Source organism: Pseudonaja textilis, chromosome 1 (genome assembly GCF_049901715.1).
Source record: "Pseudonaja textilis isolate UNSWEBS1 chromosome 1, rPseTex1.2, whole genome shotgun sequence".
In the NCBI taxonomy this organism is placed as follows: Eukaryota; Metazoa; Chordata; class Lepidosauria; order Squamata; family Elapidae; genus Pseudonaja; species Pseudonaja textilis.
Genome location: NC_141990.1, coordinates 146687067 through 146700668, shown reverse-complemented (window position 1 = coordinate 146700668; position 13602 = coordinate 146687067). Strand labels below are relative to the sequence as shown.

Below are 13602 nucleotides of genomic sequence, written 5' to 3'. Positions count from 1 at the left end.
GGAATTGAACAAGGCCTGTCCATTGATGTTCTTGAACGTGACTCCTAAACAAGAACTAATTCCTGCTTTGTTCTCAATTATTGTTCAATGCTCCCTCTTCCTACCATACTTTATTTAAACAAAATGGGGAAAGACAAATAGATCCAGCTTCTTCGTCTCCATCTTCTGAGTGTTCAGCCATAAATACAAAAATCGAATGTAGCTGATATGATGAGTTTTCATCACATAGATATAGTATTGCCATCCTATTTGGGGATAATTACAGATGAAAAACCTGGATGAGATGGTCCGTGTCTCCATGGGATCAGTATTTATCCAAGGACATAGAGAGTTTGCAACAGGGAAATGAATTTAGTGTAGCCAAGCATCCTACTTTACAGTGAGCAGTTCTTCATTTGATGGTTTCCTCTTTCTGAAGGGTTTCCTGGCAGATGATAAGGATGTACAAGCAGAAGCCATCTGTCCTAGACATATCTAACAGCAGGGTGAGCAGGCATCTGTCACAGCATTTCACACAATAGTGAATGTACACTATTAGTGCCTCTGTTTAGTTAGATTTTAAAATAGGTATCTATGTACATATACGTTAGCATACAGTCTATGCTTTATATACTACTTTACATCCACTCTTTTTGGAATGATACTTTACCCCCTTCTATTTTTGGCAATGGGATCAGAGCAGATTATACAGAATTTTAATGAGCAATAATTTCAGTGTTTGAGGTCCTAAACTTATCTAATAGATCTCTCGGATACATTGCTGAGATCTGAAGATGAAGCTTATGATTCCAAGCAAGCAAAATAATCATCATAAAGTAGCTGACGCTTAACCTGCTATATTTTTGTCCATGTGCCTAAAAAAACCTGGCAATATTTAACATGGAAAGTGAAGCGGTTAGTTAGATCTTATAGTAGATTCCTTGTGTGTACAGGAGTGAGTGGCTTCTTCGTAGTGTTGGCGTCTCACATCTTTTTGTATACCTTACCATTTTATAGTTTTAGGGTTAGATGACCAGCCCCAGTCTCATGGGGAAAGAGTTTTATGCAGCATGTAGATGAAATGTGGTGGGTTTTTTTTTTAAATTAAACCGTTGTATTGATATTTAGTACTAAAAAAAATCATACATACGAGACAGCACTAACATTTCATATTTTTAATAGAGTGCAGTGAATGCAGCCTATGAGGAAAGGGGGGAATGCTATTTTCTTCAGAATTCCACTTACTCTTGTTCTATTTCTTCTTCTACATAGCTTTCTGAGGATGTTGTTGTTATTGTCTTCCATCTATTACTCAGATTATAGTTGGTTTCATTAGGCTACTTTTTGTTTAGCATCCCTCCCTTAATGTTTTCTCTCCCGCCCCGTTTCTCCTGTTACTTCCTCTTTGGGTGTGGTTGTTGCCATTTTGACTGCAGAATTCAAGCAGTCGTCTGTGGAGATTGTCAATCGTCCAGATCAGTGGCCCCCAACCTTTTTTGTACCAGGGACCGGTTTCACGATTATTCATTCTTCCACGGACCGGTACCTGAGTAACGCGAGACTCCACCGCCATCGGGACGGCTCTTTGTTCGAAGCTGCCCCCCCCTTCGACGAAACTAACGTGCGAGCATCCAAACACCACTTTCCAACTGAAAACCCGGAAGCACTTTCCAACCAAAAACCCGGAAGCAATCGAAAACCCGGAAGTGCCATCGAAACAAGATGGCGGCGCCCAAGCTTTGCGGCCTGGTAAAAATGATCCACGGACCAGTACCGGTCCGGGGACCAGTGGTTGCAGACCCCTGGTCCAGATCATGGAGTGTTTTTTGTTTTTTTTCAAAGGCAACTGGGCTGTCTTGGTTTTTTTTTTTCTTTGAAAACATTTTGCTTCTCAATCCAAGAAACTTCTTCAGTTCTTGGTTGAGAAGCCAAACATTTTCAGAGAAAAAAAAAAAGCCAAGAAAGTCCAGTTGCTTTTTGGAAAAAAAAAAAACCTTTGGGGCAACTCAAGCCCTTGAGTTATTGGGGCTTCTCCTTGCAGGAGGTACCAGAGCACATTTTGCACATGTATCCAGAACAGACAGCAAAAGTAGTTCCAATGAGGGAGAATATTTATCGCTCCGGGTTGAAACGAGGGGTCCTTGGTGCTCTCTGAGGTTGCTTGTTTTTCTTGACGACGTTTCATTACCCTAATTAGGTAACATCATCAATGCTAGTCATGACCCTTCAGCAAAATTAGTTGTTATGGGGAAGGAAAACCCAAAAGCCAGCATCAGGAAGACAGGAATTCCTAGTGTCATTTAGGTCTTTATGACATGTGTAAAACACTCCGGTTAGTATTTGTTTTAAACATGTTCGAGCCCACTTTGACTTTTGCAACTGAATGCTTGGTGGGGCTTGGGGGAGTTCTGAGAAGGATATTGGGGAGACGTTTGTTCAGCTCTGCGACATTGCACTGAACGGTTGCAATTTGGTTCTCTTTTGCTTGGGCCTTCTATCGGTCCTAGCAGAAAAACTGCCTTAAAAAGCGAAATGCATGCTCTCAAAGAAGGGGCAAGTGAGAATAAATATTTCATGACATTTTCCGTATGAGAGGACCGCAAAAAGCAAAACTGTGCTGGCTGTCACTCGGGAAGTGATCAAGTGCACATTTGTATGTAGGCGTAATATAAACATCGGCATAATTAGCGAGAAAAGGGTGACCCATGACTGCAAGGAGGGTTTAGTCATTTCTGCTCTTCCAAATCGTAACCAGACTTCAAGCTCTTTTATATCACGGTGATTTTTTTTCCAAGCGCAGGGTATTGGTTATGCAAGTTGAAGACTGACTAATCTGCTCAAGTTTGCATCCAGAGGAAGACATATGTGTATTGCAATCCAGAGCAAATTCAGAAGCATGTCCTATATTCAGCCAGATTTGATTCTAACTAAGCGTCCTGAGTATTGCAGACATACCTATGCTCCACTGCTCTAGGATTGATCCCATTGTAATACAACAGTGCAGGACTGACTGACCCAAAGTCACCCATTGAGTTCTGTGCCTGAGTATGAAGTGGAACTTGGTCAGGGCATCTGCAGGAACCATCAACAGCACGATAATAGTGGACACCTCTTTTTAACATCCATGTTATATAGATGGGGCAGGGCTTCAGGTACCTGGTCATGCCACTTGGTGTTGTTTTGGATCTGTGATGGTGAACCTATGGCACGTGTGCCAGAAGTGACACGCAGAGCCACTTCTGCTGGCATGCAAGAGGTCACTTGGAAGAGTCCCACTGCGCATGCATGCATGCCACCTAACCAACAGCTGATTGTTGGGTATCTAGCATGCATGCGCAGGGGGCGGGACGCATGCACACATGCACAGAGACGTGCGGTGCATGCGGGGATCTCACACACATGCACAGAGACACATGGCACGCATGGGGGAAAATCACGCGCGCATGCGCAGAGATGCATGGCATGGGGGGATCATGCGTGCATGCGCAGGGGGCTTGGGGGGCTGTGCACATTGCTTCTGGGTGCCTACACGGGAGCATGAGCACAATTTTCAGCACAGGAGCCCAAAATGGTTAGCCACCACTGCTTTAAATGCTTCCGTCCCCAAACCTGGATCTCAAACCTAGTCCAACACCTTAACCACTATGCTAATTGTGCTACTGAGTATACAGTAGTTTTACTGGAAAGCATCTCTATCTAAATGAGTGAGGCTATGTTGACATTGCCTTCCTCTCCAGCTTTCAGCCTTTATTGCTCCTCATTTTTGTGGAATTGGTAACATTCATCCCAGGGGTGGGATTCAAATTTTTTTAACAACCGGTTCTGTGGGTGTGCCTAAGTTGGTGGGCATGGCTTGGTGGTCATGTAACTGGGTGGGCATAGCTTGGTGGTCATGTTATTGGCTGGGTGTGGCCAACTCAATATCACTCACATTGAGGCATGCATCTCCTCCCCTGGCCTCTCATGACTGTGGGGATGTTGCAACAGCCGTAAGTGTGAAAAATGGTCATAAGTCACTTTTTTCAGTGCCATTGTAACTTTGAATGGTCACTCCACACAAGCATAATACCAGCAAAGGAGGGGAAAAAACTCCCGTTCTTGAGACAGGAAGTCTAATCCTGCCAAGAATGTAATAAGGGTTAACAGAGAGGCAGTTTCTGTAAGCAACACCAGAATGTTTCCTTCCCGCCTTCCTTACAGGATTAGGCCAGTAATTTCTTCTAACAACCGGTTCCCCGAACTGCTTAGAATGTTAACAACCAGTTCTAGCGAATAGGGGCGAACTGGTAGAATCCTACCCCTCATTCATCCATTTTCATTGTTGTGTCTTTCCATTTAATCATCATATAGAATATCTCAAATGACTTTTGTGTGGGAAAACAGGATGAGATCACTCTTCTTTGCGGTTCAGTAGATCTGACGGTAGGGGTAAATGAAGCCAATTTAAAATAGACAAATCCATTCATAATTTTCAAAAGCATCTCCCGGAATATATTTGCTTTTCATGCTACTCTTGCTTTCAATTGCTTATTCAAAAGGACCTACAAATTTGGCATAGTTCCAACTCATGCTATATTTAGTTATACTTTGTACAAGCTGTCCCTTATCACTTTTGCTATCATATTAATAAGTTGATAACTTGGGAGTCAAAAATATCAGTGTATAGTAGTTTGCTTTCCCAAACAAATGCCCTCCAGATGTGTTGGAAGTTCATAAACCTGTCATTGGTATCCAGATTCACCAGGCTTAACATTTGTGGCAAGCTGATATATATATAGCAATGCTTTATCATCTTTATGAATTGCAACGCAAACGTATCTGCTTTGCAAGTCTTTGATTTATGTGCAGATTAAAATTTCATGTTTCAGAATTCTGCAAATCAAAAAGCAGAGCAGCATGCGTTTGGCACCCATAACTTACGATGAAATACATTTTAAAGTAAATAAGTGAATTTTAATAAATAAAACCTAGACTTGGTGTTTTCCGTGAAGAAAAAAAAAACTTGTTCTAAAATTGTGCATTTCAGTATATGTGTCAATTTTTATACAAATGGTCTTAAAAAGTGCAGAGCCAGGACCCTAATATGGACTGGAAACAGATTGTTTGCTTTCCTTTGTAGGGATGTGATTAAGAAGTTGATGAGTGGTTGCTTTTCAGAGGCGTGATATCTAATTTGCTAGGATAGGCAGGAAAATAGCAGTTCTTTGCAGTGCTTCTTTTCCTTGGGCAATTAGTAGTGTGATGGGGTCCCTGCGGCTGGTGGACAACACAAGGCTTTCAATGTGAGCTTAGGGTGGAGGATAGCTCATTGACTCTCAATTTTTATGTATGCTAGAAAGCAACACAGCCCTTATCTTGCATTGTGTGTAAAGAGAAGGCTGGGAATTACAGAAAGGATGACTTATTTATTTGAAGCCCCATTTGTTTGGTCCTTAGTCGCGGAAGCCCTTTCTCAAGGGTGGGAAATAAGCTCAAGAAGGAAGAGCCTTTACTTAGAATATGGATTTGGAACAGCTTGTGGGAGGTGGGATATCTACAGCTAGTCCTTGCAACCGTTTGTTTAGCGGCTGTTCGGAGTTACAGCAGCGCTGGGGGGGAAAAATAACTCACGATCGGTTTTTACTCTTTTGACCATTGCAGCATCCCTACAGTCACATGATCAAAATTCAGGTGCTTGGCAACTGGCATGTATTTATGACAGTTGCACCGTCCTGGAGTCACGTGATCGTCATTTTGCAATCTTCCCAGCAGGCTTCCAATAAGCAAAGTGAAGGGGGGAGGGAAGCCAGATGCACTTCACGATGATTTGCTTAACGGTGGAAAAATAGGTCGTAAAACAGGGCAAAACTGTTCTGACCTAGGCTTTCCAAGATCATGAAGCAGACTCCTCGTCCCGATAAAACCCCTTTTATTTAGGTTTAAGTGAGTTCCTCTCCAGCAAAGTCCCAGCAAACAGTCCTTCATGAGATTTCACAACTACAGACCTTTATCAGGCTTGGAGAGTTGCCAGGCTGATATCTTCCAAGCCCCACGCTGTAGCAGCAATTACTTGGCAAGAAGTCAGGAACAGATCTTCACCCTAATGAATTGAACTAATTGTCTCCTGCAAACCCCACTCCCCTTTCGTTCCTCTTTATTCCCTATGGGAGGGGCCATTCACCGTCCACCTGAGCCTTTACTCCCGAGTCGACCCTTGTTCCTTAACTGTTCCCTTCTCCTGGCAGCTCTGCTTATGCGCACACTGGGAACAGGCTCCAGCTGTTCTTCTGCCCCACTGATGTCCGACTCCGAAGGCAGCTGATAACTGTCAGACAGTCCTGGCTCCATCTCTGCCTCTGATGCAGAGCCCTCTTCAGAGCCTTTCCCCAGGACTGGCCCATGCTCCTCCCCAACCTCCTCACTGTCCGAGTCACAACAAAAACTCATTTAACAACTGTCTTGCTTAGCAGTGGAGGTTTTGGGCTCAATTGTGATCGTCAGTCAAGGACCACCTGCATTCTCACGGATGTTTGGGAAGGTACTCGTTTCTCTGACCAGCTTTGCTTCTTTATTTTTTCCAGTCCCAGAAATGACCTATTTCTGACCAACTCTGTATTCTTTGAGATTGAAGCAAAGTACCTGCTACCTTTGGCTGGCCAATCCACCCTCCAGAAGGAGGAGCAGGTGGCTCCCATCTGCCTAGGGAGGCATCCTGGAGCCAGAGCAGCTTTTCTGCACTGAACAACAAGCTTCAGCTGTGTTCAGTGTGGGATGGAACAGGCCCTGCTCGCTTGGTGCCCTCTTCGTGCTAGTAGACATATAGCGACCTGTGGGATTTTCAGCATGTTGGATGCGTTGGACAAATGCTTCCCAAGTTATTAGACAATGGTACCACAATTGTCATTTGAATCGGTTGACCTCGCATGCTCGTTTGCCCTTATATTTCATCTCCTACTCGCGTTGTGAAGCCAAATGAGAAAAAGTTAATATGTACAGGTAGTCTTCAATCATTCATTTAGTGACAGTGGCATTGAAAAAGGGGACTTATGACCGTGTTTCACACTTAACAACCCTTGCAGCATCCCTGTGGTCACGTAATTAAAATTCAGAGGTGTGGCAACTGGCTCATATGTCCTGGGGTCATGTGATCCCCTTTGGCAACCTTCCGAAAAGCAAAATCAATGGGGAAGCCAGATTCACTTAAGCACCAAATGGAGCAAAACTCACTTAACCGTGTCTCACTTAGCAGTGGGAATTTGGGGCTCGGTTGTGGTTATCGGATAGTTATCAGTTGTGGTTATCAGATAGTTGAGGACTATCTGTAGTTCTCAAACATTTTGCATCCCTGTTCTGTTGACCACCCAGGTTTCTTCCTTTGAGTAGAATGAATTCTAAATGCCGTAAAATAACTCACTGACTTAGATTCACTAACACTGAGCATGAATAGAATAAGCCTTTAGATCAGGGGTTGCCAACCTTTTGGACCTCAGGGACCACCAAACTCATAATTTTAAATCCCGCGGGCCACTAATATGAATTTTGACTGACAGTGGCTTGCTGACGTTGGTGGGAAATTCAGTCCCATATTCCAGAGCTGCAGTAGTCACAGGACTGGTCCTTTGGTCATCCCGGAGCAGCTGCTCCTCCACCTGGGTGCACCAGCCTGCCATGGACTGGAGGAGCTGCTCTGGGATGATCAAAGAGCCAGTCCTGTGACTACTGTAGCTCTGGAATATGGGACCGACTTTCCCACCAATGTTAGCAAGCCATCCTGGGGCAGATTTCCCTCTCCCGCCATTGGTCTTACCTTCCAGTTCCAGCTCATGTGGCTCTACTCAAGGTTTGCGCTCGGCCGAAGGGTGGGGGCCAGTGGGTGGGTGGGGCATGTGGGTGGCACAGCCTTGTGTTCCCGCACAACCTGGATTAATTGCTTTGGGAGGAGTGCTTGGTGGGGGACATTTCTCTGCGGACCACCAAAATTTTCTCACAGACCACCAATGGTCCCCAGCCCACTGGTTGGCAACCACTGCTTTAGATCATCATCTTCTTTTAACGACCCCATAATCCCTTACATTTCAAATCTCTTAACCGGTTCTTGGGCATGGCCTAATTTGTGGGCGTGGCTTGGTGGTCATGTGACTGGCTGGGCATGGCTTGTATGTAAATATTATTAATATTTATGTAAATATTGACTTTTTATAAAAAAGAGCAACTTTTACCCTGAATCAGGCAAAGCAGGCAGGCAGAATGAGTTGTTCACAAAATCACAGATTCATTCAGAAATCTATCTATCTTCCTTTGGCTAACTCAGTCTGTCACATAAAATTTGCTTGCAAGCAAACTCATAAAATTTGCAAACTCACAAAATTAACTCACAACACACCATGTATGTAAATATTGAATTTTTTATTAAAAAAGAGCAACTTTTACACAAAATCAGGCAAAGCAGGTAGGCAGATTGAGTTGCTCATAGAATCATAGATTCACTTAGAGATCTGTGTTTCTGCCATTGGCTACTTGAGTCTGCACTGAATAATAGAACCTTCAGTCCTAAGGGAGGTTCGGCTCTGCTTAAAAGCAGAGCTGAAGATCTAAAGATTAGCTAGAAAGCAAGAAATCCAACCATTTCCTGCTTTCTAGCTAATCTAAATCTCCCGGCACAACAGAACAGCTGATGGTTGGGGGAAGGAAAAATAGCAATTTAGCAGGCAAGTTTGCCAGGTAAGGAGTGAGTGGGTGGGGAGGGTTCCTGCGGGCCATGTGGATGGCTCAGCAGCCTTGTGTTCCCGCGCACCTGGATTAATTGCTTTAGGGAGTGCTCTGGGGTGACATTTCTCTGTGGACCACCAAATTTTTGTCACGGACCACTTGTGGGCCGTGGCCCACCGGTTGGCAACAACTGGTCTGGACAACTGAATAGAGCTGAGTGTTTACTGACCAGATGCCCTTCCCGTCTCCAATGAGGAGCTTTGTTCGGCAGATATATTCTCATTGTGCCCAGAGAGAGAAATATCTGCCTTTACCTAGGATCAAATTGTGAGGCAAGGGCTCAACTTCTAGGCCACCGCACTGCTCAGAGTAAGCCTTTAGATGCTGGCTTAAAAAATAAATCTGTTTCTCAGATGAAATGTCTATAGATTTATAGCAGTGGTATAAAAACAATGCGCTGAGCATCACAGCTCAGCTTTCTCGAAGGACACATTTTTCAGTAGCAGCTGAGCAAATGTGCATCATTGTTCCGGGCTTATCTCATCTTGAGCCAGTAACGAAATGAGGGAAAGAAAGTATGTATTGTTCATTGTGAATGTAACTGGTGCCAAGATGAGGTCTGTCACTCCTTAAAGGCTAGAGGGAAAAAGAAAACTGTAAATCAGGACCAGATGTGATTTCTGTATTAGGCTGAGTTGTCTCAGGCTTCTGGGAACCTTTGTTGTTGTTGTTGTTGTTGTTTTAATAGAAACCCATCAACCAGAGACAAGTATAAAACTGTGACTTGGGAATGGAGACAATCACATCCTACACACAACCTCCATCAGCTTCTGCATTCAAGACTACAGATGTTCTACATGTCCCAGTTTCTGATACCAAATGCTAAAACGGTTGAATACCGCAGCAGTGAATTGACGTGATGAACAGCACATGGTCATCTGTGGCAGAGTCCTTTTATTAAAACAAACAAACAAACCCCGGTTTCTAATCTAACGGGAGTCAGAAATCTTTGGTGATCTGCTGCAAATTGCTTAGAAATTTACCAATAGAGCTTGATCTACCTCCTGGGTATCTAATTCTAGATGTTCAGAAACAACTGCCATCCATCATGTTCTGGGTTTAGAACCTGTTGCTCTTCAGGAGGTAAGTGGACAAAAATCTTACTTGCCACTCAGATATAGCTGGCTTTACTTGCTCTATCAAGGATCTGCCCATTTCTGTGTTTTTGTTGAAGATTGTTGTTTACTTTTCCTTTGCCTAAGAAGGAAGGGTGCAGAAGGCTTTCCTTATTTTGAACTGTATGTACTGATATTTTCACAAATATGAAGATTCCCCCCCCCCCCCCCCAGTTTCTTTGCCTACTTTTAAAATATTTATACAGTGTAAGGTTTAAGCTAATTGGTAGAAGCCTAAAGATACCCCAGCACTTTCCAGAAATAGCTATTAATTACATATTGTTATGAGTTCATTACGGTTAATTTTATTAGTTTGCTTAGCATGACAGTTTTGTTCACACAAATGCAGTATGTAAAATGCAGGCAATTTTAATCTTTTTTAAAAAATTTGATATAAGTTTAAATTAATTTTTTTAAAGCAAGAGATAGCAGTATTAGAAAGTGGAGGCACAGTTCAGTAGCTAATTTAGCTTTGCAAAATACTCACTTGTAGAGAAGCTGATGTAGCATTTTATTCTATTTTATTGCTGCATATATGCATATATGTGTGTTTGACAAATATAAATGTACCAAGTTTTCTCCACGGTCATAGTTGCTTTGCTTTTATTCGGTTGTAAGGTCTGTCCTGTATGATTTCTGCAGTAGCTTGCAAGGTTTGGTTTGGTATTATGAAAATGAACTTTTTTTTTGCATACACCGTTTTTGTATGTACCTGTTCATATTGATCAGATTCTTATCTGCATCTTTTCCTCGTTTATATATTATTTTTATGGAAGTTTAAGCCAGGATTTTCTTTGCAAAATTCAGAGAAAAGGTACAATATAAAAGACAGCAGTATTCTGAGCTACGTATTTGCTAAGAAGAGAACAGAATTGGAACCAAATGTGAACAGAATAAGCATCTTACTTTTTGCTATTATTACGGAGGAGTCTTGGTATATAGAAAAATCGCTCCATGTTGCAAATAAGTTGCAGTGCTTAGTGTTCACTGAGGTTAAGAGGCAGATTCTTAGTAAGTTTAACAGCCATTGAAATCTGAGAAAAGTAGTCTATGTCCAATTTAAGTCCTATTCATTTCAGTATGACTAAGTGTACTCATTTATGCTGGACTCAGGCCAACATTTGTTTTAGCACAACAGCTGATCCAGTCTGCCATGAACCCAAGATAGATACTTATCCTATATCAGATGCCGAATATGGAGGTTCCACATTAAACGGGAAGCAGTAATAAGTCAGAAGTCTCCTTCAAGACGAGATTTATTCCTGGTGACTTCACAGAGAGAGGTTTTTTTTTTAATACACCAACATATAGTAGAAGTAGTTTGTTGTTGCCTTCTTTGGGAATTATTCAATTTTTCAGTGAAACCTACACCCCTGCAGTTTTTAGATGGTCTCCATCAGAGTATCAACCATATTTTCGCAACCCCAGGCAAGGGATTCAGGTGCTTCCACTTGCTGAAACAAGACCTACAGTATAGGATGCAACCCCAGGGCTATTCAAGCTAAAACTTGTTTGGTCTAGACTCTAGTGCCGTGATGGTGAACACAGATGGCATGCAGAGCCATTTGTGCTGGCACATGAGCTGCAGGCAAACTTACCTCACTGCACATGTGCGTTCCTCACAGCTGATTTTCGGCTGGTTTGAGGCCTTTTTTGGCCTCCCAAAGGCTTGAGGGAAGGCTTCTGCAGGCTTTGCAGGCCGAAAACTAGGCCAGTTTTGTCATTTCCTTTTTTTCTGAAAATACCAGAAGTGAAGAAACGGGGCTAGTTTTCGGCCTGCAAAGCCTGCAGAAGCCTTTCTGAAGCCTCTGAGAGGCCAAAAAAGGCCTCAAAACAGGCAGAAAATCAGCTGTGAGACGCAGTGCAGGTAAGGTGGCAGGGGGGTGACTGGGTGGGTGGGGGCTGCGCACGCATGCCCAGGGCACGTGGGGGGGGGGGCGCATTGCCTTCTGGGTGCTGGCACATGAGCACAAGCGTGCAAGTGCGTACACAATTTTTGGCACAGGAGCCCAAAAAGGGTAGCCACCATTGCTCTAGTGGTTATGGCGCTAGGCTAGAAACCAGGGGACTGTGAGTTCTAGTCCCTTTGTAGCCATGAAAACTGGCTGGGTGACTTTGGGCCCATCACACACTCTAAACCATCTCACAGGGTTCTTGTGGGGAATATAGGAGGAGGAAGAACTACAGGTAGTCCTCAACTTATGATCACAGTTGAGCCCAAAATGTCTGTTGCTAAGTGAGACAGTTGTTAATTTTCCCCATTTTATGACCTTTCTTGCCACAGTTGTTAAGTGAATCACAACAGTTAACAATATGGTTGTTAAATGAATCTGGCTTCCCACTGACTTTATTTGTCAGGAAGTAACAAATGGTGATTGCATGTCCCTAGAACACTGCAACTGTCATAAGTGTTAGGAATAAGAAGGTTACCTAACGTAGTTTGGGTAAAATAATATATATAAACTATGATAGTAAGTTTAAGTGTGTGTCACTTTAAACTGCAAAGCATGTAATTTTGGGTACGGTTGTGAAACCGCCATAAGAGGGAGCAAGAGAGCCTGCTGGTTTGCTGGATTGATGGTTTGCTAACTGTGTGTTCCCTGCTGCTGAGTTTTTGAACGTCGAAGGAAGAAAGGAGGTTTGACTTCTTCATATCTCTACTGCGAGGAGATATATTACTGGACTGATATTTGTAAGTTTACTGACCTCTTTTTCGACACTGGACTTTGCAACTGAATAATCCCCGGATGGACTGAACTAGTGAATGATATATGGACTGTTTGACTATGCTAAAACTCTTACTGGAATAAACTATTTAACTAGCACAGTATATCTGTTTTACTGAGTGTAAGCTACAAAAACGTTTATCTCACATATTTTGCCTGCCTGCCTGACTGCCGTGCACATTCTGCTAGGGTGTATCCCTAACAATAAGTAAGAGTCATTTGCCAAGCCTTTGAATTATGATCCAGTGACCATGGGGATGATGCAGTGGTCATAAATGTGGAAAACAGTCGTACGTCACTTTTTCAGCATCGTAACTTTGAACAGTCACTAAATGAACTGTTATAAGTTGAGGATTATCTTTATTAGGGATATTTGCTGCCTTGACCTATTTTATTTATAAAAATAATAAAAGCAGGATGACAAGACTAAAAAACCCTGAACCCTTTTCACCAAGTGATAACTGGCTTCTGTTGTGCTAACTCGTCCATTCCCAAGTTCAGCTCACCTTTCAAGTTTAGTCCAAATTTTTCATTGCACTGTAGCTAGATTTACATGTCACCATTCACGACTTCGCTTTGTGTAGAAAGCAAGTCATTGTGGCTTGTTCAACAATGCACAATTTATTAAAAAATTACAGTTTTATTAGAAAAGATCTTGCTTTGTGAAAATCCAATGAAATGATTTTTTTTATGGTGTTGCTAGGAAAAAAAAGACCTGCAATGCAGTTTACTTCTGGTTTGGTAGAGTAAATATTATATTGATCAGACATTCAAGTTCGTTAGAATTAGACTTCCCAAAGTTTCACATCAGTTTGGTCCAAAATTTTTGAAACTGTAATCTTAACCCTTTAAATCAGCATCAAATAGGGAAAGCTGCTATAGCATAATGCACTCTGCACATGGATAGGTGAGAAGAGTTTTTTGCATTTGTGGCCCTAGCTTCATGGATTCTTTGGGCACCAGAGTCCTCCATTTATGACCATAATGAATCTGCCCATTACGGTCGTAAGTTATGACAGTTTTAAATTGGGTCA

At 42.6% G+C, this 13602-nt stretch overlaps 1 protein-coding gene across 4 annotated transcripts in view; it reads left to right on the top strand.

Annotated features, from left to right (window-relative positions):
* Positions 1-13602, top strand: part of PAK5 (p21 (RAC1) activated kinase 5) — a 126815-nt gene that overhangs the window by 37050 nt on the left and 76163 nt on the right. For 3 of the 4 annotated variants that reach the window (XM_087919065.1, XM_026710345.2, XM_087919066.1), the window contains exon 3: positions 9416-9810. The exons of the other annotated variant lie outside the window; for it this stretch is intronic. In XM_087919065.1, coding sequence (XP_087775191.1) covers positions 9750-9810 — 61 coding nt within the window. In that variant the 5' untranslated portion in view covers positions 9416-9749. The remainder of the gene's footprint in view (positions 1-9415; positions 9811-13602) is intronic. 4 annotated transcript variants of the gene reach the window in all.